Below are 27,088 nucleotides of genomic sequence, written 5' to 3'. Positions count from 1 at the left end.
CAACCGTCTATGACCTCCACTTTTAAATGCTGTGTGTCCAAGTATTTCAAAATGAACAGATCTTGAATTCGATCTACAGTATATTATCTTGGTTTTATCTTTTCTTGGAGCGAACAATCATGCAGGCTAGTCTTTGGTTCCTCCTTCCTGGCATTAAAAAGAGAAAGAGAGAGAGCGAGCGAGCGAGCGAGAGAGAGAGAGAGAGAGAGAGAGATGCTGATAACACTGAATGACCTGCCCCCACAACACATAATAAATTACCCAGTGGTGTGAAATGCAGTGTAATATGGGGTGCCCACAAATTATCTACACACCTTTAGAACGCTACAAGAATTGAGATACTTTCACATGCTTTGCTGATATTAACAAGAAAATATCAAAGCTTTTTGTGAGGGCATTCAGTACACCTCTACACCAGCACCACAAATACCATGAAGAACTTGGCTCATCTCTTTAAACTCTATCTACCTATCTATCTACAGCCTGACACCCTAATCCCGCAAAGGGAGGCCGCAGACAAAACACCTCCAAGTCGCTCTGTCACCCACCACTTGACTGCCCTCCCCCCAGCTCACTCCCCCCTCCCTCATATACCTCTCAACTCCATCCCTCCACCTCAACCTCGGTCTCCCCCTCCCTCCACATCACCTACATACACCCTCTTAGTCAGTCTGTCATTCTCCATTTTCTCCATATGGCCAAACCACCTCAGTGTATTTCTCCTAATTTTCTCAGTCACATCCAACAAACTCAACAGCATGAATCTGTTTTGCCTACGAATTCTCCAACACCCAGATCTTGGTGAGTCAGTGCAGCATCCTATTTCAAGACATGTCTGCTGATTTATTCCAACTCCAATACCATAAACACACTGAAGACGTCAAGGTAAACACATGCCCTAAAGTTGTAAAGGTCTATCTACCTATTGCCAGATGCCTTAATCCGGTAAGGGGTGGCCACAAACAAATCGCCTCCATGTCGCCCAGTTCCCCATCATTTCACTGCCCTGCTCCCAGCTCACAACCCCTTCTCTCATATACCTCTCCACTCCATCCCTCCACCTCATCCTTGGCCTCCCCCTACAATACACTAAAGACATCCAGATAAATATTTGCCATGCGCTTGTACAGGTGATATGTGGACAGCCTGTGTGTGTGTGCATACTGTATATAGCTGATGTGTGTGTGTGTGTGTGTGTGTGTGTGTGTGTGTGTGTGTGTGTGTGTGTGTGTGTGTGTGTGTGTGTGTGTGTGTGTGTATTTACCTATTTGTATTTACCTATTTGTAGTATACAGGAATTGAGCAATGCTCGTGTTGTCCTGTCTCCATATCCACATTTATCAAGTCTACCTTTACACACATGAATGCTTTTCTCATGCACCACCTCTTTGTCTGAGTCAATCTAAATATTTAAGAATATACCTAATTGTGATATACACGGAATGTACTATGCTCGTGGGTTTCCGTCGCTGTTTCTCAATAAGTCGAATATAACTTTAAACTCGTTTAAGTTTTTAGACTGGACGATCTCTTTGTCCAGGCTATTCCATAAGTCTATACTTCTGTAAGGAAAGCTATATTTCTTGATATCCTTCAAGCAGCTTGACTTTTTCAATTTCATTCCATGTCCTCTTGTTGCTCTCTTATCCCATACAAACAGATCTTCTTTGTCAATTTTATCTACTCCCACCATGGTCCTGAACACCGCAATCATGTCTCCCCTCTTTCTCCTTTCCTCTAAGGAAGGCAAATCCAGTTTTTCCAACCTCTCTCTGTATGACAGGTCTGTCAGACTGGGGACCATCTTGGTTGCTGTTCTTTGTATTTTCTCGATCTTGTTTATATCTTTCTTTTTGTGTGGGGACCACACTACCGCTGCATATTCTAACCTGGGGCGGATCATGGCCACTATCAATTTTTTCATCATTTCCTCATCCATATAATGAAATGCTACTCTTATGTTAGTCAAGAGCTTATAAGTCTCTCCAACTATCTTGTTAATGTGCTTTTCTGGTGACAAACTATCTTGGACCAGCACTCCCAAATCTTTCTCTTCTCTCCTTTTTGTGATTAATTCATTACCCAAAAAATAATTCAGTGATGGTCTCCTGGTACTTTTACCCATTTCCAATATTTTACATTTCTTTACATTAAATTTCATTTCCCACGTCCGGCTCCAATTGTGTATCCTATCCAAATCCTCCTGCAGTATTTTACAATCCTCCTCAACCTCTATCTTCCTCAAGATCTTTACATCATCAGCAAACAGACTCGCATAACTGTTCACTCCATCTACTATATCATTTACGTAAATCAGGAACATTACTGGCGCCAACACTGAGCCTTGAGGGACTCCACTTGTTACTTCCCTCCATCCAGACATCTTTTCCTTTATTACTGTCTGCATTTTTCTGTCTCTCAAAAAGTCTCTCATCCATTCCAGAAGTTTCCCCTTTAGTCCTCCTATATATTCTAGTTTCCACATTAGTCTCTTATGAGGTACCTTGTCAAAGGCCTTCTCTAAGTCTAAGTACACACAATCCACCCAACCATCTCTCTCCTGTACCACATCAATCGCTCTTGAGTAAAAGCTCAACAAGTTTGAAACACATGACCTTCCACTTCTGAATCCAAACTGACATTCAGCCAAAATATTCATCTCTTCCAGATATTTTATCCATCTGTCTCTCAGGATTCTCTCACACAATTTTGCGACCATGCTGGTTAGAGACACTGGTCTATAATTCAGGGGTTCTTCCCTGTTTCCTCTCTTGTAAATTGGTACCACATTTGCCCTCTTCCATTCTTTTGGCACTTTCCCCTCTTCCAGTGAGCATACAATTAAGCTGTGAATCTTATCTGTCAGTTGTTCTCTGCATTCCTTCAGTACCCAATTAGAAATTCCATCAGGTCCTGGGGCTTTCCTTACATCTTGAGTTTCCAGTAATTTGTACACTTCCTGCACCTCCACTTTTATATCTTTCATCACCGGAACATTTCTAATCACTCCCTCCCCTTCCACAAGCTCCTTTTCTTTAGTGAAAACTGACTGGAAACATTTGTTCATTATTTCTGCTTGCATTGCCGCATCCTTAAAGACCTCTCCATCTACTTTCAGCTTGGTGATTCCTTCCTTTTGTTTCAGTTTGCCATTAACAAATCTATAAAACAGTTTGGGTTCATCCTTGCATTTGTCAATTATACCTTTTTCAAAATTCCTTTCTTCTTCCCTACGTATTCTTGTGTATTCGTTTCTTGTTCTTTTATATTCTTCCTTTGTTCTGTCGTTACCTCTCTTTCTCCAATTGTTCCACGCCTTATCTCTCTTTTTTTTTGGCTATCATACACCTTCTATTAAACCACTCCTTTTTCCTGTTTTCTTTCCCTCTTACTCTTGGTACAAATTTTTCCACTCCCAAATTACAGAGGTCTAGAAAGATATCCCACTTCCTCTGTATCTCTCTTGTTTCTCTGAATTTTCTCCAATCTGCATTTTCAAAAAAGTTTCTCAATCCTGTAAAATTTGCTTTGCCAAAGTTGTATCTTCCCTGTCTATGAAGCTCGTCTCTTGGCTCAACGTTTCCTATTAACATCTGGAACTCAATGACCACATGATCACTTTTTCCCAAAGGACAGAGATATTCCAATGATTCTATTACATCGGGTTCTTTGGTGAACAGTAAATCTAACCTTGCTGGTGTATCCTCACCTCGAAACCGTGTCTCTTCTTTGACCCACTGCGTCATCACATTATTCATTATTATATTTAATAACATAGTACCCCACGAATCCTTGCCGCCTCCCAAGTACCATTCCTCCCAGTTCACCTCTTTACAATTAAAGTCACCCACCAAAATTATATTATTGCTTTTCTCAATTATTTTTTGCAAGTAGCTAGCCATATCTGACAACATCTCATGGTATTCGTCATCCTTCCATGCTCTCGTCTTTGGGGGAACATACACTACCGCCATATCTCTCTTAACATTCTCTCCAGTTTCTAATTTCATATATATCACTTCAGCCCTGCCTTCTCCCATTTCCACAGTATCTACATTTATGTTGTTCTTCACTGCTATCATCACTCCTCCTCCCTTTTTTTCTTTTCTGTCTTTTCTCCACAGTTTGTATTTACCATCTCCCAAATGAACATCAATATCTTCTCTTAATTTGGTCTCTACAAAGCACATGACATCAGGTTCATGTTCTCTCAAGAAATCATTAATTTCGATCCTTGTCGATATGAAACCATCAACATTAGTATATATCACCTTCAAATTATTTTTGACATTATTAATACCCTCTTCTCTCCTACTCTCTGTCCGTACCACTTCCTCAACTTCTGATCTTTCACAACCATCCCCCTAGTTTCCTTCACTTCTATTTCCTTAAATACCATTTCCTTACTTTCATATCCAATACTCTCCAAAAAAAAGTATTACGTTCTTCCTCTGTCCTCTTATCATTTTTTTCCTTTACTTCTTCCTTTAATGATTTTAAAACTTCTCTTTCTTCTTCATTCAGATCTTTTCTTATTATAATATTTTCCATCCCCGCCTCTTTGCTTAATTTCCAGGTCACTTTAAGTATCTCATTTATTACACTTTCTGATGTAAACTTGACTCTCATTGGTCTTGTTTCCCCTTTCCTATAAGGCCCTATCCTCCTTACTTCCTCAATTTCTTTTACCCACTTGTCTCCTTCGGGGTCAATCTTGCCTAATATTCCTCTCACCATGTTCGTGTCTCTCTCGAGTCTTGCGAACCTAACCTTTTCTTCCTCTTCCCTGTTTCCAAATACTACCACACATCTGTTCCTTTCTACAGTTTCTCTCACTATTTTCTCTTTTTTCTTCAGTATTTTCACTACATTTTCTTCCATTTCTTTCTTGTTCATTTCCTTTTCTTCCTGGATGATCTCTCTTAAGCTGACCACTTCTTTCTGTTCTTCTTCTACGTGTGCCCACTTTGCCTTGTGTTCTTCTAGTACATTACTCACCTTCTCCGTTTTATTAGTACTCTCTTCAAGTTTCCTCCTCAGTTCAACATTTTCCCTCTTCAAATTCTTAATCTCTTCATTGGCTGTTTCGTTGGACTGGATTAGACTCTGTATGGTGGTTTCCGTATTTCCTGACACATCCTTTATCACTAGATTCTCTACTTTTTTTTCGAGTTCACTAATCCTCATAATTAATGTTTTCACCAGGTCCATGACATTAGTATTAGCATCAAATCCTTGAAATTCCATTCCCTCATTGTTTACATTTTCGGCCATCTTTAACATACCGGTAAAGTACCTGAACAGCTGTTACCGAATAAGCCACAAACATTCATGTATACTATTGCCAACAAATCTTTACATTTTTGGTAGTCTACCAACTTTCATTATTTTAAATTTAAAGAAAGACCCTAGGAGACAGGACAGACAAAATTCCTGGAACTACTCAAGGTTAGGAGCGATGCCTGGGACGACCTCTCTCTCTGGCGGTTCGTGTTCGTGTGTGTGTGTGTGTGTGTGTGTGTGTGTGTGTGTGTATTTACCTAGTTGTATTTACCTAATTGTGATATACAGGAAATGAGCTACACTCGTGGGGTCCCGTCTCTGTTTCTCAATAAGTCAAATTTCGTTTTAAACTCGTTTAAGTTTTTAGACTGGATGATTTCTTTGTCCAGGCTGTTCCACAGGTCTATACATCTATAAGGAAAACTATATTTCTTGATATCCTTCAAGCAGCTTGGCTTCTTCAGTTTCATTCCGTGTCCTCTTGTTACTCTTGTATCCAATAAAAACAGATCTTCTTTGTCAATTTTATCTACTCCCACCATGGTCCTGAACACTGCAATCATGTCGCGTCACTTTCTCCTTTCCTCTAAGGAAGGCAAATCCAGCTTTTCCAGCCTCTCTCTGTATAACAGATCTGCCAGACTGGGAACCATCTTGGTTGCTGTTCTTTGTATTCTCTCAATCTTGTTTATATCTTTCTTTTTGTGTGGGCACCCCACTACCGCTGCATATTCTAACCTGGGGCAGATCATGGCCACTATCAATTTTTTCATCACCTCCTCATCCATGTGATGAAATGCTACTCTTATGTTAGTCAAGAGTTTATATGTCTCTCTAACTGTCTTGTTAATGTGCTTTTCTGGTGACAAACTATCCTGGACCAGCACTCCCAAATCTTTCTCTTCTCTCGCATTTGTGATTGGTTCATTACCCATCAAATAATTAATTCAATGAAGGCCTCTTGGTACTTTTACCCATTTCCAATATTTTACATTTCTTTGCACTGTGTGTGTGTGTGTGTGTGTGTGTGTGTGTGTGCATACCTGATCTCATGGGCGAGTCTGATGAAGGCGGACGGATCATCAATGACAACGGTGGGTGAGAGGAAGATGAGGTTGGGTGAGGCGAGACCCAGGCTGCCGAAGCACTGGGGCAGCACCACCACCTCCAGCCGCCTGCAAGGGTACGTCCCCAGCAGGCGCGTGGCTGCACGGAGGGCGTACGGCAGGAAGGCCACCACAGGCTTGATGGCCTAGGGAAGAACACAGGTACAAGGTGAGGCAGGACACGAGGTGAGAATGTTGGCTAGGAATGTAAGGTAGGAGACTAAGGCAGGAGCATACAGTGGGAATGTAGGTAGGAATGTAAGGTAGGAGAGTGAGGCAGGAACATGAGGTGGGAAAGTAGGGTAGGAATGTAAGGCACGAAATTAAGGCAGGAACATGAGGTGGGAATGTAGGGTAGGAATGTACGGTAGGAGACTAAGGCAGGAACATACAGTGGGAATGTAGGGTAGGTAGGAGCATAAGGTTGGAATGTAGGGTAGGGGGAGTAACAGAGGAACATAAGGTAGCAATGTAGGGTAGGAGTGTAAGGTAGCAAGGTAAGGTACGAGGGTAATTGAGGAACATAAGGTGGGAATGTAGGACAGGAGCATAAGGTTGAAATGTAAGGTAGGAGGATAGGGTAGGAATGTAAGGTAGGAAAGTAAGGTACGACAGTAAGGTAGGAACAATATCTACACATAAATTGGAAATGTAATGCTGGAATATCTCCTTACCTGACCAGAATGCAAGCCAAAGAGACAGATAAAGGGCGGTAGTCTTGTCAGATATGGAAGCTCCCTAGCACCTCTTCCTTAGTGATTTATTTTTAGATATGGCTGGTTAATATCTTTTTTGCAGAGTATGGTGATATTAGAATGATTTAAGTACAATATTTTTTCACAGTATGGCGATATTAGAATGGTTTAAGTAACACAGAAGAGGACAGCAAGTTGTAAAATGCAAAACAAATTGCTAAGGGAGAGGCGTTAGGGAGCTTCCTCACCCGACAAGAGTACGGGCCACAGACAGTCAAATAAATAATGGGGATACCTGTGTGCACGAGATGGGGTGTACGACGGTGAGTGGGGTGACGCGTGACCACTGCTCCTGGTGGTGGCAGGGGTAGGCATAGTGGTTGCACGGGCGGCTGGGAGTGGGGCTGTCGCTGCTACACACAGCTGGTAGGCTCTGTGGGGCAGCAGTCTCGATAGAATAAACGGTTCCCTGTACAGCACTCTTTCCACTTTAATGTGGTACAAAACTGTCAAATTTGGTCTAAAACTGTCATCTCTTCCTTTCACTTGGCCTAAACTGACATCTCTTCCTTCACTTGGTCTAAAACTGCCATCTCTTCCCTTCACATGGCCTAAAACTGCCATCTCTTCCTTTTATATGGTCTAAAACTGCCATCTCTTCCTTTGACATGGCCTAAAACTGCCATCTCTTCCTTTCACATGGTCTAAACTGCCATCTCTTCCTTTCACATGGCCTAAAACTGCCATCTCTTCCTTTCACATGGTCTAAAACTGCCATCTATTCCTTTCACATGGTCTAAAACTGCCATCTCTCCATTCTAAATGCTGAGCTGTAACACTAATACTACAATTATGATGCTATACTCCACCTACTGTAACTTGGCCTTAAACTGGCAATTGTTGATAGCTAGCAGGGTCTGTGGGTAGGATTCTTTTCATGTATAGTGCACCTCCACACAATGCAAACTCACATAGAGCAAATCACCTACAATGCGAGGTCAACACAGAAAATGCTTATTTTTATCGAATGCGAACTCTGTGAATCGAACTTCCCAACATGCGAATCGGCTGTATGATTCCAAGGCAAAAATGGATTTCCCTCCACTACTACAAGTGTCGGGCTGGACAGTGTGAGTCAGTCACGAGAAGGCAGGTGGCTGGAAATGAGCCAGAATCAAAATGGCAGGCAGCTGGCAAGCTATCTGCATGCCATCTACTGACATTCCTGGGTAAACAGACACTTCTCCTCCATACTGCCGCGAGAACACATGTTATGCCTCGCATCCTGTGGTCTGTTTTAGCATCATAGCAGTACCCACCTGTTCATCATGGTCTCAGCTGCTGACTTTGAAGGCTTTATGGCACCTCCAGGAAACCTCAGCAGTGACAGAGAGTGACAATGGGGCGCCCTGCCCCGCGGGGCAAGAGTAGACGCTCCGAGCCTCAGATACCCACCCCCTCCCTTCTTAACGAGCCCAAAAGTCTCTTAAATAAAGGTACATGGTGTTCTATTTGTTGTTTTATTTGTTGGTACGACTAGCAGTACTAGTATTAGCAGGGTAGAGTAGGCTGGAAGGGGACCCGAAGACCAAGCACTGGGTGGGCTGTCCACCATATACCATTCTTCCCATAAGTTCTTTGGTTCACACAATGCGAAATCGTAGAAAGCGAGGGTTTCTGCCACCCACAAACTCACACTGTGTGAGGGTGCACTGTATGAGACTCCCCAATACTCCTTTCACTTCAAGATGGCCTAAAATTCAGCTCTCAATGGGTGGCGGGGTCCATAAAATGTTCACAGATGGTTTCCTATACTTTTTTCACATTAATTTGGCCTAAATTTGCCATCTCTTCATCTTGAATGCAGAGTTGTAACAAAAGATTAACACTAAATATGCCATACTTCATGCAGAGTTACGATAATAAATTAATACCAAGAACGATGTTAGTCATGAAAAACTGCTGTAGAGCCAGAGCAACATATTATCCTGCCACAGACCTGTCACAGCAGAACAACACATCATCATCATCCTCATCATCATCATCCAGACCTCCTTTCCCACCCTAGGGCAGGATGAGGAGTAGCAACATCCAGACAGCCCAAGTTTGCCCAGTCCAAAGGGCCACGCTTCCATGCACTCATCATTCAAGCCCCTGGAATCCTGGCTCTATCTGATATGCCAAAAACATTCACCACGTTCTGTAGCTTCACATACACATATCCAATAGGGTCAACAACACAAGAGTATGACATTACTCATGAAGAAGTGTCAGGTGAGTAAGGCAGTAGTATTGTCCTAGTTTGCCACTAAACTATGTGAAATATTCTGCAAATGGACAAAAATCTGGGCCAAGTTAAAGTGAACGAACTACACAGGACTCATCAAATTACATGCTACTACAATTTAATGCGGCAAAAGTTCCTTATAATGGAGTAATCGGAGGAAAGCTTGGTTTAATAAAGCTGAAAATCTGATAGATACACTATCTTTTCCTGGGGAGAGATTTCCAGCATGTCTGAAAATAAATGACAACAGCATATTCTCACATAAATAATGAAAACTGGGCCCATTTTATATTTAGTCCATAATTTTACCCTTTTGCACTTTCTTTCACATCCTTGTCATTGTACTTTTTCACAAAACACATGTACTGTGCCAAGTTTAAGACATTGTTCATTACAGCCAACAGACATCCAGAGGCTTCACAGTGTCCATTAAATCTGATATCCGGTTTATCATACTTGTTTTTCCACATGAACAGAGAAAGGAAAAATAAATGAATAGAAAAATTAGTACATTTAATTATGGTTTTACTGCACTGTATTTAAATTGTGGTTAGTAGCTCAGTCTGACGAAAGAAAATCAAGCCTGGAGCACCCACCTGCGTTTCCCACATGCCCGCTGCTATGGCAATGGTGGCTATGGGCAGGACCATGGTAGTATGGTAGTAGTAGCTCACACGAGAGATCTCCCACTCAGGCACGTGGCTACCATAGTAACCCCCATCATGGTTGTCTGAGTCAGGGCAGCAGACGGCACTGCTTGGTGTGTGGGTTGCTGCATGATACTCCTACATAAAGCATTATGGGAATAAATAATGTTACTACTATTACTACTATGACTACTACTACTACTACTACTACTAAATAATAATAATAATAATAATAATAATAATAACAATCATCATTATCATCATCAACATTTCTTTTCCCACCTATAGCTGGGGTGAGGTAGGGTCAAAGGAGCAAGGAATAAATCTAACAACAACAACAATAAATAATAATAATAATAACAAAACCAACAACAATAAAACAACAGATTATGCTGAAGGCCTCAAGATATAGCGGTGGGGTGAGTTACTGATGTGATAAATATGATAATACATGAGTGTGTTGTCCAAGATGACTAACTGAAGTGTGTGATTGTAAATGTGTACAAAAGGGAAGAGTGATGCCCTGGAGAGAGGAAATTATAGCCATAAAACTTTTGGATCAGATAATGAAGGTAGCAGAGAGAGTCCGAGAAGATATGGTTAGGAAAAAGGTGAACAGTGAAGATATGCAGTTTGGGTTTATGCCAGGCAAAGGGACCACTGATGCCATATTCATTGTCTGACAGCCTGAGAAAAAATATGAATGAAAGAAAAAGAAACCACATTGTGTTTTTGTTTATCTGGAGAAAGCCTCTGACAGAGTCCCTGGGGAGGTGGTGAAGTGGGCGACAGGAAAGCTTGGGATCAAGGAGTGGCTGATTGGAGTGGCTATGGCCATGAATGTGGGTGCTCACACAGTGGTGAGAGTGAAAGACGTGTGATGACTTTTCCATGAATGTTGGTGTGCAAAAGGGGTCAGTCTTGAGCCCTTTGTTGTTTATCATGGTACTTGAAGCCCTCTCAAGTGACTTCAGATATGAACTCCTGTGGGAGATGTTGTATGCCGATGATTTGGTGTTGATTGCAGAGAATGAAAGAGAGCCAGAGGAAAGATTTTGGAAGTGGAGAGATAGCATGAGGCACAAGGGCTTTAGAGTAAATGTAAAGAAAACAAATGTGATGGTATCTAGGGTTTGTGGCAGTACTGTCAAAGAGGAGGCGAGTGGCCATGAGCGGTTTGTCACAAGGGTGTGGGAAGTACTGTAATTCCATCTTGAGCAGTGTTTGTGATAAATGGGTGCACAAGAAATGTAGTGGTATTCGAGGCAGACTGCGAGATAATGCAGATTTCATGTGTGTGGCGTGTTGGGGAGAGCAGGTGGAGATTGTCAGGCATGAAAGTATCTTTATTCTTTCCTCTTTTTTCTGCCTATGGGTGACTCTACACTGAGTGACAAGCCAAATGATTTCCTGTGCACCAAGTAACCATTTACTACACTGGGTGGTAACCATATAACCAAATTATGGAACCTAGTGGTTTAGTGGGTAATTAAGGCGCTCCAATCGGATTGAGCCTGTGCGGGTTCGATCCAAGGGGTGCTTGGTGTTTATTGCTCACATTATGCCACTCAGGGATGAATGAAGCTGGTCACTCTCATCTTAAATGTCTGGACCAACTTGCCTAGCCCTGGGCTCCTATGCTCCCCATAGGGCAACATAGGATTAGATGACAGATGGATGGAAAGGACTGAATTTGCTGGTGAGCCTCTTGAGTGTGTGGAAGAGTTTTGTTATTTGGGAGATATGTTAGGCTATGTGCTGGAGGTGGGGCTGGAGCAGCTCTGATGAGAAGTGGTTGGAAGAAGTTCAGGGAGCTGTTGCCTCTCCTGACATTGAGAGGGCTCTCCCTCTGTGCTAAGGGATCTTTGTATGCAGCATGTTTTAGGAATGACGAATGAAGAAGTGAAGGAACGTTGTGGGGTAGATGTGGATGTGGTTGAAAAGATTAGAAGAAATACACTGAGGTGGTCTGGACATGTGGAGAGAATGGAGAATGAAAGACTGACTAGGAGGGTGTATGTAGGTGAGGTGGAGGGAGGGAGAGGGAGGGGTAGACCGAGGATGAGGTGGAGGGATGGAGTTGAGCGGTATATGAGGGAGGGGGGGGTGAGTTGGGGGGAGGGGAGTCAAATGGTGGGTGACAGAGTGACTTGGAGGCGTTTTGTCTGCGGCCACCCTTTGCAGGATTAGGGCGTCGGGCTATAGATAGATAGATAGATAGATAGATGTTTTAGGAATGTAATGCTGTATGGTAGTGAGACCTTGGCAGTAAAGGAAGAGGATATTTGTAGGCTCAAACATACAGAAATGACAATGATTAGGTGGATGTGCAGTGTGTCCTTGAATGTGAAGCCTGGGGGGTAGGGTTATGATGGAAGAATTAAGAGGAAGGATGGGACTGGAGTGTATTGGTGTTGTGATGAGGAGGGGTAGACTGAGATGGTTTGGGCATGTGAGGAGGATGAGGGATGACAACTGGGTGCAGAAAGTGAGACCTGTGAATGTTGCAGGTAGGGTTGCGAGAGGCAATCCAAAAAAAGACCTGGGACAAGGTCATAGAGTGTGACCTCAGGGATAAGGGAATGAATAGGGAGGCTACCAGAGATCAAGCAGCATGGAGAACCACCATTAGGTGACCAAGGCCGATGCATGCAAGCATGTTGGAGCCTATCTCAACAAAATAAAACTTATAATAAAAATAATAATAATAACAAGAGTAACGACAATCAAAAATAATAAATACCAATAACAATTACATACCAGTAAATAACAATAATAATAATAATAGCTAATAATAATAATGACAATCATAAATAATTAAATACTGTAAATAATTAAGTGTACGTAACAGATCTTATCCTATTACTGCAATAAACAAGCCTTCCTTAGCAGTTAAATATGTTCATAAATTATTTAGTTTCTGTTAAGCAGGCCATACACGCACAGGCGAGCCCGTCCAGTGGCCTGAGGAGCCCATCCTCAACGAACAATGCTGTGCCCAAACACGATTCAGTCGGCCTCACGAGTCTAGCTCAGTTGCAAGCGAAACGCCGTGGCGTGAGGGTGGCCATGGACGCTCTGCTGCCCACAGATGACCTTGAGCTGTATGCTGCTGGGTCTGTTGCCGCGGCCTATATTGCAAATAACAGAAAGAGGAGGAAAAAACGAACCAAATGGGCAAAAGACTGCTTGATGAGAAGGAGTAAAGTGTCCCATCTGACTCTGCCGAAAGAACTGCAGTGTGAGGAAAATAACTCGTTTAATTACTTGAGGATGGACTAGGATTCCTGCCTGCAGCTGTTGTCACTGGTTTCCCCAGTAATAAAGAAGAAGGACACTTGTATGAGGAGTGTTATTTCGCTGCATGAAAGACTGACAGCCACACTGAGGTTCACTGCCACAGGTTGCTCGTACGAGGATTTAAAATTCTCCCGCACAACTGACACGAGACTGACACCTGACGGCATGCGGTACCCCGCACACACTCAGTTTGCCTGAAACTGACCGGAGCCTGACCACAAAAATCTGTCCGTGACAGATTCCATGACAACCGTTGAGGCTGCCTGCACAGGCGCCTGTTCCCTACCCACACACACTCAGGTCTGACTGAACAGGCCGACCTCTTCAGGCCACTGGACGGGCTCACATGTGCATGTATGGCTCGCTTTATATTTTTCACCTCGTTGTTCACTCAGCCTGGAGAGTCATCAAACACTTCACAAACACACTTATGGTTAATGTACGGAAACACAATCCATCCATCTATCTGTCTATCTATTTATCTATTGCCTGACACCTTAATCCCGTAAGAGGTGGCCACAAATTGCCTCCACATCACCTCATCCTTCGTCATTTGTCTGCCTTCCCTACAAATCACATCCCTCTCTCTCTTATATATCTATCCACCCCATCCTTCCACCTCCTTCAGGGTCTCCCCCTCCTCCTCCTCCTCACCCCTTCCATCTCATCCATGATCTCCCCCTCCAACTCATCCATGGTCTCCTTCTCCTCGACTTCCCCTCCACCTCATCCATCTCATCCATGGTCTCTCCCTCCTCCTCTCTCTCTCCATCTCATCCATGGTCTCCTTCTCCTCGACTTCCCCTCCATCTCATCCATGGTCTCTCCCTCCTCCACTTCCCCTCCACCTCATCTCTTCACCACAACAAGGGGAATATAAACAGTGTCTGACTAGCACTGGTATGTCCAACTACTGTACAGCATTATACGTTCATCATCATCATCATCCGGACCTCCTTTCCCACCCTCGGGCAAGGTGAGGAGTTGCAATGTCCAGACAGCCCAAATTTGCCCAATCCAATGGGCTATGCTTCCACTCATCATTCAAGCTCCCAGAATCCTGGCTCTATCGGATACGCCAAAAATATTCACCATGTTCTGTAGCTTCACATAAACGTATCCGATAGAGTCAATCCGAATGCTGCCACGTTAAAAAGGGGTGCCAAATCCCTGATCATGCACTTCTCCTCACAACATTCATCCAGCCAGCTCGATCTCGTCAGTTCCCTAGCCTCACCGACTTCCATACCTCTCTTCCTCACACACTCATCCACCATATCTCTCCACCTTCTCCTTGGCCTACCTCGCCTCCCCCCTCCTTCAAATTCGCTCATGTATACCTTTTTCACCACTCTATTGTTATCCATTCTCTCCATATGCCCATACCATCTCAGTACACTCTCTTCTATTCTGGTGTCCCCCGACTTCCTCACTCCACATCTTTCATGAATCACATTATTTCATATCCTATCCATCCTCCATACTCCACATACATTCCTCAGCAGTCCCATCTCCAATGCTCTTACTCCTGACTTTTCATTTTCATATCACACCATAGTCTCACATCCATATGTTAAAGTTGGCTCTAACGCTCCTTCACGTAAGCCTCGCGCAGCTGCAACACTCAAGTCGCTGTTTCTTATCAAGGCCTTCATTGCACCAGCTACCTTTCTTCCTTGTGTCACTCTACTTTCCACTTCTTTTGCACATTTATCTCTCTTTTCTGTCACTGTACCCAGGTACTTGAACACTCTCACCAATTCCAGTCTCTCTCCATTCACTGTAACATCGCACTGGGAGTCACTTTCTCTCTCAATAACCATCACTTTACTCTTTTCTACATTTACTCTCAAGGCACGACACTCACAGACATCAGCAAAACTCTACACTAACCTACCAAGTTTGTGTCCGGTATTTGCAAGCAGTACTGCATCATCAGCATACAACAAATATGAGATATTCCATCCATCACCATTCATTACCAATGCCATCCCTTTCTCCATTACTTGTGTTTTTACTTCTCTCATCACCCCATCCATATATAAATTGAACAACCATGGGGACATCACACATTCTTGTCACATGCCCACACCAATCGTGAACCATTCACTTAGATGCCCATTAACCCTTACACATGCTTCACTACCATCATAAAACTCTTGACAGCACCTAACAGCTCACCATCTACACCATACATGCACAAAACTTTCCACAATCCCTCTCTGTCCACTTTGTCCTATGCTTTTTCCAGATCCATGAATGTCATAAACACCTTATGGCCTTTCTCACAAGCCTTCTCTGTTATCTCTCTCACTGCAAATATTTGATCTGCACATCCTCTGCCCCTGTTCATCACTCACTAGGACTACTGAAATCTCTCTTACTTTCTCTATTTCTTCCATATATAGTAAGACCTCACTTTAACGGGCTAATTGGGGCCCAAACCATTCCAAAAAATGCGAAATTCCGATAAAAGCGACATCCGGACTTCCCCCTGTTAATCCAGACTTTTTCCAAAATATCAGACATTAGGTCGGATTGCATGAACGGTTTTTAAATTGTTTTGGCTACCACTGCGGTGCTGTACTGTGTTATAACTTCACAACACTGATCAAATGGTATAATAATACTGTACTGTACACTGATAAACATGTCTTTTATTTACCCCATTGTGGTGAACATAGCTGAAGAGGTCAGGCAGTTCGGACTGCTTCTGGCTTTATCGGACTTTTTCCTATACTATAGGAATTTAGTCCAGTAGCTCCAAGAGTCCGATAAAAGCAAATTCCGGACTACTGAAGTCCGTTATATCGAGGTTTTACTGTACCTTCCCTACCACACTCAATAAACTTATGCCACGATAATTCTTGCACTCACTTCCCTCACCTTTATTTTTGTACAGGGGTACAATCACAGTCTTTTTCCACTCTGCAGGCACAGTTTCACTTATCCATGCCTTCTTACATATCTCCAACAAGAACTTCATTCCACTCTCTCCACTACACTTGAGCATCTCTGCATACACCTCATCAACCCCAGCCGCTTTCCCATTTTTCAGCTGCTTCACAGCACTCTTCACCTCTGCAAGTGTCACGTCTCCTGGTACTGCATTCCTTCTCTGCACACCCTCAAAACCAATTGTGATTACAGCCGCTCAGCTCTCTCTATTTCCATTCCTCAAGCTTTCAAAATATTCTTTCCATCTGGTCCTTACTTCATCCCCTTGGGTTAATAATCTACCACCTGCATCCTTCACACCATCACATTTCTTTCCATTTTCACTTCTACATTTTTGCACCTCTTTCCAGAATAACTTTCTATTTTCAGAGTAGTTCACATTCATTTTTCTTCCTAGATCATCATTTACCACCTTCATTTTCCTCTTCACTAGTCTCTTTACATGCTTCCTGCTCTCAATATATTCAGTTCTTATTTCACCTGAACCCCTATCTTATAACAATTTTAGCCATTTCTTCCTCTTTTCCTCCACCACTCTCTTAACCTCCTCATCCCGCCATGCTGTACCTTTCTTTTCTATTGTTACTCTTGCCACACCACACACTCTTTAGCATTCCTAAAGATGCAATCCCTATATGCATTCCACAGGCTGTCCAGATCCATTTCATTCCAATTCATTGATTCTAACTCCTCCTCTACTTTGGTCCTGTAATGATATGGCATTTCTTTGGTCCTCAGCTTCTCAGCTTGCAGTCTTTCTCCCTGACTGCTCCTCTCTCTCTAGAACCACCTCACTCCTCTCAGCTTGATCTTGCATACCACAATCATATGATCTGACAGACCTCCACACTGTCCTCTCACAGCCCTCGTATCAGCAACCATTCCCATCATCGACCTCTCTACGAGCACGTAATCAATCAGGCTTCTTTCAACACGGTCCTCGTTCCCTCTATACCATGTATATTTATGTGCATCTTTGTGTTTGAAATATGAATTACAAATGCACAACTTCCTCTCGTGACACATATTCTTTGGTCACTTCCCATTACCATTTTCTCCTGGTACTCCATAACAACCCACATGTCATCCTCAGGACCAGTGCCTACTCTTCCATTCATATCCCCCATTACGATCACTTTATAGCTCCTGGGCATTTCTCCCACTACTTCACCCAGCTCATCTCAAAACCTGTCTTTCTCACTCCTGTCCTCACACGGTGCATATGCTACAATCACTGCCACTTTCACCTTCTCAAACTTGAACCTGACATACATACACTTCAAGCTGACACATTCGTAGTCTCTCATACCACTCTGCCACACCTCATTCATCAACAAAGCAACTCCTTCCTTGCATCTTCCTTGTCCATTCATTCCCGATTTTACACATTTCACATCCTCCTACACCTCCACTTCACACCCTTTCATCTTCATTTCACACAGTACCATCACGACATATCTCGCACTCTTGAACATATTCACCACTTCCACCCTCTTGCTCTCCTCATTCACACCTCTCATATTCCACATGGCCAAGCTAGTCTGCTCATTTGGTTGGTTCATTCATACAGTATATTCAAGTTTTGTGTTAAATGAATGTGTTTGGCAGGCTAGGATAATTTTGAGGGCTATAATGCTTTTAAATGGGGGGATCAGGAGATTAGTACCACACTGCAATATTCGTAAATTCCACTTATTCTCTATTAGTGCGAATATTAAAACACTTAGTGCAGTAGACTGAGATGGTTTGGGCATGTGGAGAGGATGGGGGATGACAATTGGGTGCGGAAAGTGTGAAGTGTTAAAGTTGGGAGTAAGGTTGTGAGAAGTAGATTGAAAAAACCTGGGACAAAGTCATTCAGTGTGATCTCAGGGATAAGGGACTGTATAGGGCGACTGCCAGAGATCGAGCAACATGGACAGCAGCAATTAAGTGACCAAGGCCGCTGTATCAAAGCCTGTTGGAGCCTTTATCAACAAAACAAAACGAGTGCAATAAATAGCAATGGGAAGTTTATAGTTAATTATTGTCATTACTGTGCACTAAAAAATTAATGTAAAAAAACGGTGACACATTATGGGAACTAACTGCAAAAATTAGGGATATATGGTACTGTATTCTATACAGCACAGGAAAATGCCACAACACCTCTTCCTGGATGTTTACAGATGACACGTTTTTATGCTCTTGTTTGTTACTTGGAAAGGATGGAGAGCAAGAGACTGTCAAGGAGAGTGTATGTGAATGAGGTGGAGGGGGCAAGAGGGAGGGAGAGGCCAAGGATGAGATGGAGGGATGGAGTGGAGAGGTATATGAGAGAGGGGGGTGTGAGCTGGGAGCAGGGCAATGAAATGGCAGGGGACAGGGCAACATGGAGGTGATTTGTTTGTGGCCACCCCTTATGGGATTAAGGCATCTGGTAACAGACAGACAGATGGATTGTGTTAATGGGCAAACCATATCAATACTACACTCTTTTCACCTTAACCTGGCCCAGATTTTTGCCCTTTTGTGTTTTATTTCACAAAGCACAGTGGCATAGAGAGGCAATGCTTGGGAGTCTACATCCTTTCCACAGAACTTCTTTGTGACTAGCAGCATATTTTAGTGCTAATCTCAGGTTACAACTCAGTATTCAAGATGGAAAGGTGACAATTTGTGGCCAAGTTAAAGTAAAAAGGTACAGAACTATTAAATACATGTAACATGCAAGAGACATAAATCACTAGGGAAGAGGTGCTACATGAACCTCACAGCCTCTCAGAACACGGCACCCAGACTCAACAAAGCTTACAAATACCGCACCTGGTCGTCCATGTGGCCTACAAATCTGACCGGCGATGCATCACCAGTCATGGAGACGAAGAACTCCTTCCTGACGGTGACCCAGGCCTGCCAGGTGGCCATGGCAAAGGGCGGGTCCTGGCAGGGCAGCAGGGACCGGTTGTTGATGGCTGCTGCGGGGGTGAAGAGGCAGGGGTTCCCGTCCTGGTCCATCCGCCAGAGCAGACTCTTCCCCTGCGGAGACGTCTCGTACTCGATGCACACGGCCCCTGGAAACCCCCCGGCATCCTTGACGCCGGGTTTCCATATCTTGATGCACCAGGGGTTCACCGAGTACTGGAGGGGATTACGGTCCCTGCTCGACCAAAAGTTCAAGGCAAATTTACACAGTCTCTGATGGCTGGGGTCCAAGTACTGAGTTAGGTCCACTCCTTCACAGCTCACCTCACTCACACTCCTCACCCTAATGTCACAGCAGTCGAGCACCACCTCAAAGTCTTTGTTCTCATCGGCACTCTCGTCGTCGTTGCTGGCGACGCTGCTCTCACCGTTGTTGTGCTGGTAACTCTCATCCTCGTCGTCCGAATCGTCGTCGCTCAAGTGGCACTCGGTCCGGGGCAGAGGCCTGGGCGTATACTTGTACAGGATGCGCGTCTCGTCGTTTGTGCCGTTCTCGCTCCCGCAGGAACACTGGCGTGTGCAGCATCCCCCACGCACCTCGCACTCGCTGGTCGGCTCAAAAAATATAAACACCTTCCCTCGGATAACCTTGGTGGTGAAGTTGGGCTCCAAGCGAATGAGGTAGTGGCGGGCGCGGATGTCGTTGATGTTGGCCAGCAGCGGGAGGTCCTGGTTACTCATGGTGCTTGGTTCTTATCCCAGTCAGCTCTGTCCATGAAGAAGCATTGTGTGTGCGAGAGACAGTGGCAGAGTCTGTGCATGAAACTAGGCAGACTCGGGGCTGTTCAGCCAGACTGCCTAGGGAACAACTACTACTACTAGGCAGACGTGCACATTGTCACTCGTGTTGTTGGCTGTAAATGTTTCCCTTCTCCTACTGCCTACTGATGGCCATGGCAGCAGCTCCTGGAAAATAAGGCAGGAAATCATCACCATCATCACCATTATCATCACTGTCATCATTAACCATCATCATCATCATCAATCATCACCATCACCATTATCTTCATCATCATCATTGTCATCATCATCATCATCATCACTGTCATTATCAATCATTACTGACATCATCATCATCACTGTCATCATCATCATCACTGTCATTATCAATCATTACTGCCATCATCATCATCACTGTCATCATCATCACTGTCATTATCAATCATTACTGCCATCATCATCATCACGACCATCATCATCATCATCTTCACCATCAATTGTTATCATCACAATTAATCACCATCACCATCATCATCATCATCATCATCATCATCATCATCATCATCACCATCACCATCAATCATCTTCATTATCATCATCATCATTCACTCCTTTTTATCCAGATCAGGAGTCTATGGGCCCTGGGCTAGGCTACCCCATCCCAAAACTTACAGCAATGGTGAGCAGGTTGCCTCACGGGACACACAAAGCAACGAAAACATTTAATATACAACATTCTTTCTCTTGTGTTCTCTTTCAGCACCAAACAATGAAAATACTTACTTTACAATACCACCTTGTCTTCTCTGCAAATAATACACACTGAAATCATTTTTTCATTCATTCATTCATTGCCAGACACCATGTATCCCAAACGGGGTGGCCAAGGGCTTAGAGTTAATTGTTTTACAAGGAGGGGCACTAATCCTCCACCAACCCCACTTGACGTAGGGATGCCAACAGCATCTGGTGTTCCCAGGCGGTCACCCATCCAAGTACTAACCAGACCCAACGTTACTTAACTTCTGCCTATCTATCTACCTCTCTATCTATAGCCAGCCACCATAATCCTGTAAGGGGTGGCATCTGTCTTTGTGTTTGCTACATGCTTTACAGGAAGGGACACTAACTCTTCACCAACCCACCTGATTACACACAAAGAACACACAGGGACTGGTAAAATGGATACTATCCAGCGTTGTACATGGCTTCCTGGCTTACATGAAACCATTAGGCTTGTCACTCATTGTACAACCACCTAAAAAGTGACAGAAAAGATGGGAGAAATAGGAAGAAAGAGGGCAGACGCAGAAAAAGAATGACAAAAGTGAAGGAAGACATTGGCTGCACTACATCAGATGAGTGGATCGTAGTCGCTGCCACCCACCACCCTGACAAAATAAAACTTCTCAACGGCCATACCACGTTGAGTACACCGCTTCCCGTCCGATCAGCGAAGTTAAGCAACGTTGGGGCTGGTTAGTACTTGGATGGGTGACCGCCTGGGAACACCAGATGCTGTTGGCATCCCTACGTGTCAAGTGGGGTTGGTGGAGGATTAGTGCCCCTCCCTGTAAAACAATTAACTCTAAGCCCTTGGCCACCCCATTTGGGATACATGGCGTCTGGCAATGAATGAATGAATGAATGTTGTCCGCCAATACTCTAAATGTATAGAATAAATGCATTTACGATACAGGACAGCGATATGCTTCTTGTGCTGTCTGCATATACAAAACAAAACAAAAATTTAATACATAATACATAGTGGTAGGTGGTGGCGAACATCATCCACTCACTTGATGTAGTGCTGCCTACTTCTTCCTTAGCCTTTATCATTCTTTTTCTGTGCCTGCCCTCCTCTCTTCCTATTTCTCCCATCGTTCCTGTCACTACTTAATGCTTTTCTTTCCTTTACAGGTGGCTTTACATTGAGTGACAAGCCAAATGGTTTCCTGTAAGCCAAGAAACCATTTACAACACTGGGTGGTAACCATATAACCAAACCATACGTGCTCCCTACGTGTCAAGTGGGTTGGTGGAGGGTTAGTGCCCCTCCCTGTAAAACAAATAACTCTGAGTCAAATGGCCACCCCATATGGGATGATGGCGTCTGGCAATAGATAGATAGATAACAGAATCTCTCATGTGCTGGAAATATAAACCAACACACTTCACATACCTGTATTACACCATTTCTCTTCTAAAGGAAATAATAATAATAATAATGATCTATCTATCTATCTATCTATAGCCCGACGCCCTAATCCCGCAAAGGGTGGCCGCAGACAAAACGCCTCCAAGTCACTCTGTCACCCACCATTTGACTCCCCTCCCCCCAACTCACCCCCCCTCCCTCATATACCTCTCAACTCCATCCCTCCACCTCATCCTCGGTCTACCCCTCCCTCTCCCTCCCTCCACCTCACCTACATACACCCTCTTAGTCAGTGTTTCATTCTCCATTCTCTCCACATGTCCAAACCACCTCAGTGTATTTCTCCTAATCTTTTCAACCACATCCACATCTACCCCACAACGTTCCTTCACTTCTTCATTCGTCAACCTGTCCCTCCACGTCACTCCACATGCTCCTCTCAAGTAACTCATTTCCACTGCTCTCACTCTTGACTTGTTCCCCTCTTGCAATGTCCATGCCTCGCTTCCATATGTCAGGGTAGGGATCACAATACAGTACCATCATGCAGTGACTTCTTAACTTCCATACTCACCTCCCTATTTCTCATCACTGCTTTCAGTGTACCAACAACCTATCTTCCCTGCTGTACCCTTTCACGTACTTCATCCCCCAAAGTTCCATCCTTACTCATCACACTACCCAAGTACTTGAATGCACTCACATTCTCCATATCCTCACCATCCAACCTCACTGCACACTCTGTGACTTCATTCCTCTCAAACACCATAACTTTACTTTTGTTTACATTAACTTTCAGCTTCCTCCTCCTACACACTGTCCCAAATTCATTCACCAAACCTTGCAACTCCCATTCATCTTCACTCAACAATACTGTATCATCAGCAAACAGCAACACTGGAAGCTTCCAAATCTCACCCTCATTCATTAGGGCCACCCCAACATCCACTGCCCTACCTTGTACCTCCCTTACAACCCCATCCATATATATATTAAACAGCCATGGAGACATTACACACCCCTGTTTCAGTCCCACATTGAGATCAAAGAACTCACTCAGCTCACCATCCACTCGCACTGTAGCCCTAGCTCCCTCGTACATACTCTTCACAGCACTCAACAATTTCCCCTCCACTCCATATATTCTTAATACCTTCCACATACCTTGCCTATCTATTCTGTCATAAGCTTTCTCCAAGTCCATGAAGGCAGCATACACTTTCCTTCCCTTCTCTAGATACTTCTCCACTAAACATCTTAGAACAAATATCTGATCTACACACCCTTTTCCCTTCCTAAATCCCCCTTGTTCTTCTCCAACTAGCTCCTCTGTCATATGCCTAACCCTATCAATGAGTATTCTACCATATATTTTACCAGTCACACTAAGAAGGCAAATACCCCTATGGTTACCCACATACTTCTCTCTCCCCTTTCCTTTGTACAGAGGAACAATTATACCTGATTTCCAGTCCTCTGGAACCCTTCCCTCTTCCCAAGCCAATCTACACAACTTCCATATCCACTCCACAACAATCTCACCCCCATACCTAAGCATTTCACCACACACTCCATCAATTCCTGGGGCCTTTCCCAGCTTAATCTTCTTCATCGTCTTCCACTACTTCAGACCTACTGATCTCTTCCTCCCTCCTCTCATCTCTTCTTCTCCCAGCCATTCCCCAACCACTTATACTCACACTGCTCTCACTCTCTACATTCAACAAATCCTCAAAGTGCTCCTTCCATCTCCTCAATTTCTCTCTCTTCTCCACCAACAATCTATTATTCCTATCTTTCACTCCCCTACTATTTCCCCTTTCACACTGCCTTACTTTCTTTACCTCCTTCCAAAACAATTTCTTACTCTCCCTCCATTTCACACTCAGATTCCTCCCAAACTCTTCATCCACTTTCTTCTTACTCTCCTTCACCAGTCTCTTAACCTCCCTTCTCCTGCTCACATATACCTCTCTCTTCTCTCTCTCATCTTCTCCCCTACCTCTACTCGCCAACCATTCACCATATGCCTTCTTCTTTTGTTCCACAGCTCGTTTCACCTCATCATTCCACCATGCTGTCCCTTGCACACCCTTGCATCTCCTCCTCACTCCACAAACCGCCTCACACGCTGCGCTTATCTCTTCCGTGAATATCTTACATACTTCTTCCACCCCTTCCATCTGCTCTAGCTCATACCTTCCCAATCTTTCTTCCACTATGCTCTTATACTCTGTCCTTTTCTCACTATCTTGCAATTTCTCCACTCTTCTCACAGGAGCTGCTTCCTCCTGTTTTCCCCTTCGCCTCCTCAACCACTTTCTTTGCAGCTCTACCTTGGCCATCACTAAGTGATGGTCCGAGACTCCATTCCCCCACCCTCTCCACACCCTTGCATCCAACACTTGTCTTCTCATTCGCTCATCCACACACACGTAGTCTATCATTGCCTTTCGTTCAACAAGTTCACCATCCATCCTCCTCATTACTCTCCATGTATACCGGTGGATCATCTTATGACGAAAGTAGGTGTTGGCTATTGCCAACCCCTTACCAGCACAGATGTCCACCAAAGCACTACCATTCCCATCTACTTCAGCTGGCACACCCCACTGACCAACCACTCCATCCACTCATAATAATGATAATGATAATAATAATAATGATAATAATAATAATAAAAAAAACACTTCAAATACCATTAAAGAAAAAAAATTGTCTTGTGCTGGAAATAATAAACAAATAAACACACTTCATCTATCTATCTATTGCCAGACACCTTCATCCAGTAAGGGGCAGCCACAAACAAATCACCTCCATATCACCCCATCCCCTGCCATTTCATTGCCCTCCCCCAACCTAAACCCCCCTCTCTCATATACCTCACCACTCCATCCCACCCTCCCTCTACCCTGCTCCACTTCACTCACACACACACTCTCCTAGTTAGTCTCTCACTCCATCCCCCCAACTGATATCCCCTCTCTCTCATATACCTCTCTACTCCATTCCTCCATCTCATCCTCAGTCTACCCCCCCTTCCACTTCGCTCACATACACTCCTAGTTAGTCTCTCGCTCACCATCCACTCCACATGGCCAACCACCCACTTCCTACACAAAAAAAAATCTCTCTTCTGCAGGAAACAGTCAACAAAAATGCTTCATCTGTTATACAATTTCTCTTTTGATATCTACAAATGATAGTTCTTTTTCCTAGATGCAGCCAGCCATTGCAAATCTGATGTGGAAAAAATGGCAGAGCATAATATATAATAAGGATGTACCGTACACGTCCCAGCACAAGTCAAATGTGGTATAAGTCAATGAGAAGGGGTAGACTGAGATGGTTTGGGTACATGGAGAGGACGGAGGATGACAACTGGATGCAGAAAGTGAGAGATGTGAATGCTGGAAGTAGGACTGCATTAGGAAGACCAAAAAAGACCTGGGATGGGGTCAGAGAGAGACTGACCTCTGGGATAAGGGACTGAATAAGTGAGGCTGCCAGAGACTAAGCAGCATGGAGGGCCAATACAAAATTAACCCACTGCACCTGGGGATATTACATCACACCCTCGCTTTATGATGGAGATATCTTTTTGAAAATCGACTGCATAACGAGTGATCATGTAACAAATTTACTGTTGTTGTGATCGTATATATATAAAATAAAAAAGATCGTAAAATGAAAAAGGTCCTAAATTCAAGATGACTATACGCCCATGATCGTACAGAGAGCAACTGTATAATGAGGGTGTCGATCTAACTATCTATTTATAGCCAAGAGCCATAATCCCGAACGAGGTGGCCGTTTGAGTTAGTTGTTTGATGGGGAGGGGCACTAACCCTCTGCCAACTAATCTATAAGTACACTACCAATCTAACCTAACCTATACCACCTCACTAAACAACCTAACCTTGCTGATCTTACCTACCCTAACTGTCTAAAAATTGCAAAAAATACCAAGGCCTTTATAAAGTTGGGTATTATTGTAGTATCAGTCACGCCCCGCAGCCTAGTTCATCACCTTACATTAGTCTGGCAGGTATTAAGTATATTTATCCGGTCAGATCTGTTTAGTTATGGTAGTCTATGATAGATCAGATGGGTTAGATTATGGATTTTAGGTTTTAAAAAATCAAAATAACATGGTCTGTCTCAAACTGCAAATTTACCCAGAGCTGAATCTAAATGTCCGGCACCATCAAAATATTATACTGAAAAATTCAGCACCAAATTGAAAGGGTTAATAAAAGGATGGATTTTTGTATGTACCCTCGCCGCCTCCAGAGGATTATATTCAGTTTACTAAGCACAACCCCTCCACTCTGACATGCCACTCCACGTATGAATAAAATCGTCCGGCTGGGGAAGGAATATATTAAAAATCCGGCACCGGAATCAAGGGGTTAAGGTCATTTGCACTGACAAGCTTTGATTTTCGGGAAACGCTCTCCATTAACCCCCTCATAAATTGTTCCTCATGGCGCCTTCCCGGCCTTATCTCGGGACGCCCTGCTGTTGAAATGGTGGGAAATGAATTACAGAACGGCCTCGACTCACCAAAAATGATTGCGGTGGAGGGGCGGAAGATTTTAACAAAGAAAATTGTTATCTGCAGAAAATCGATCAAAACATTGCGACGTGCGGCAACTCATGACGCTTCCCAGGGTCGCCATATCTATATTAGCAATTACTGCTCTTCTTGTTAAAACCGATAAGATAACGTGAAGTATGAAAAAAAAATCCAAAAGTGGCTGGAAAACGGGCGAGTTTCTATATTTAATGGAAAGTAGCCTATACCAGAAAACACAATCAGGGATCACCGTACCTATGTTCCCAAATCGCTAAATTTATTGGAATTATCAACGTATACTAAAGCTCTTTCAATCCTGTTGACGCCCTTTCCAGTTGATTTGCATTGGTACCAGACAATTATGTTCAGTTTGGGACAGTCATATATAAAT

General features: G+C 43.7%; 1 protein-coding gene and 1 non-coding gene across 2 annotated transcripts in view; one reads left to right on the top strand and one right to left on the bottom strand.

Moving 5' to 3' along the window:
- LOC145393528 (aminopeptidase O-like) overlaps positions 1–26,789 on the bottom strand; it is a 32,510-nt gene extending 5,721 nt beyond the window's left edge. Inside the window, exons 1-5 of the mRNA XM_080267682.1 lie at positions 26,685–26,789; positions 19,082–20,146; positions 9,968–10,156; positions 7,380–7,517; positions 6,327–6,535 (exon numbers count right to left, since the gene is read on the bottom strand). Of these exons, the coding sequence (XP_080123808.1) occupies positions 6,327–6,535; positions 7,380–7,517; positions 9,968–10,156; positions 19,082–19,921 (1,376 nt within the window). The 5' untranslated portion in view covers positions 19,922–20,146; positions 26,685–26,789. The remainder of the gene's footprint in view (positions 1–6,326; positions 6,536–7,379; positions 7,518–9,967; positions 10,157–19,081; positions 20,147–26,684) is intronic.
- LOC145394425 (5S ribosomal RNA) lies at positions 21,369–21,487 on the top strand. The gene has a single exon (XR_013896420.1). It is a non-coding gene; the product is annotated as a 5S ribosomal RNA (ribosomal RNA).
- Positions 26,790–27,088: the final 299 nt, after the last annotated feature.

Source organism: Coenobita brevimanus, chromosome 3 (assembly GCF_032717465.1).
Source record: "Coenobita brevimanus isolate Jiangsu-jjx chromosome 3, ASM3271746v2, whole genome shotgun sequence".
Classification (NCBI taxonomy): Eukaryota; Metazoa; Arthropoda; class Malacostraca; order Decapoda; family Coenobitidae; genus Coenobita; species Coenobita brevimanus.
The sequence above is the reverse complement of the archived record's forward strand: the minus strand, read 5'-3'. Positions and strand labels throughout refer to the sequence as shown.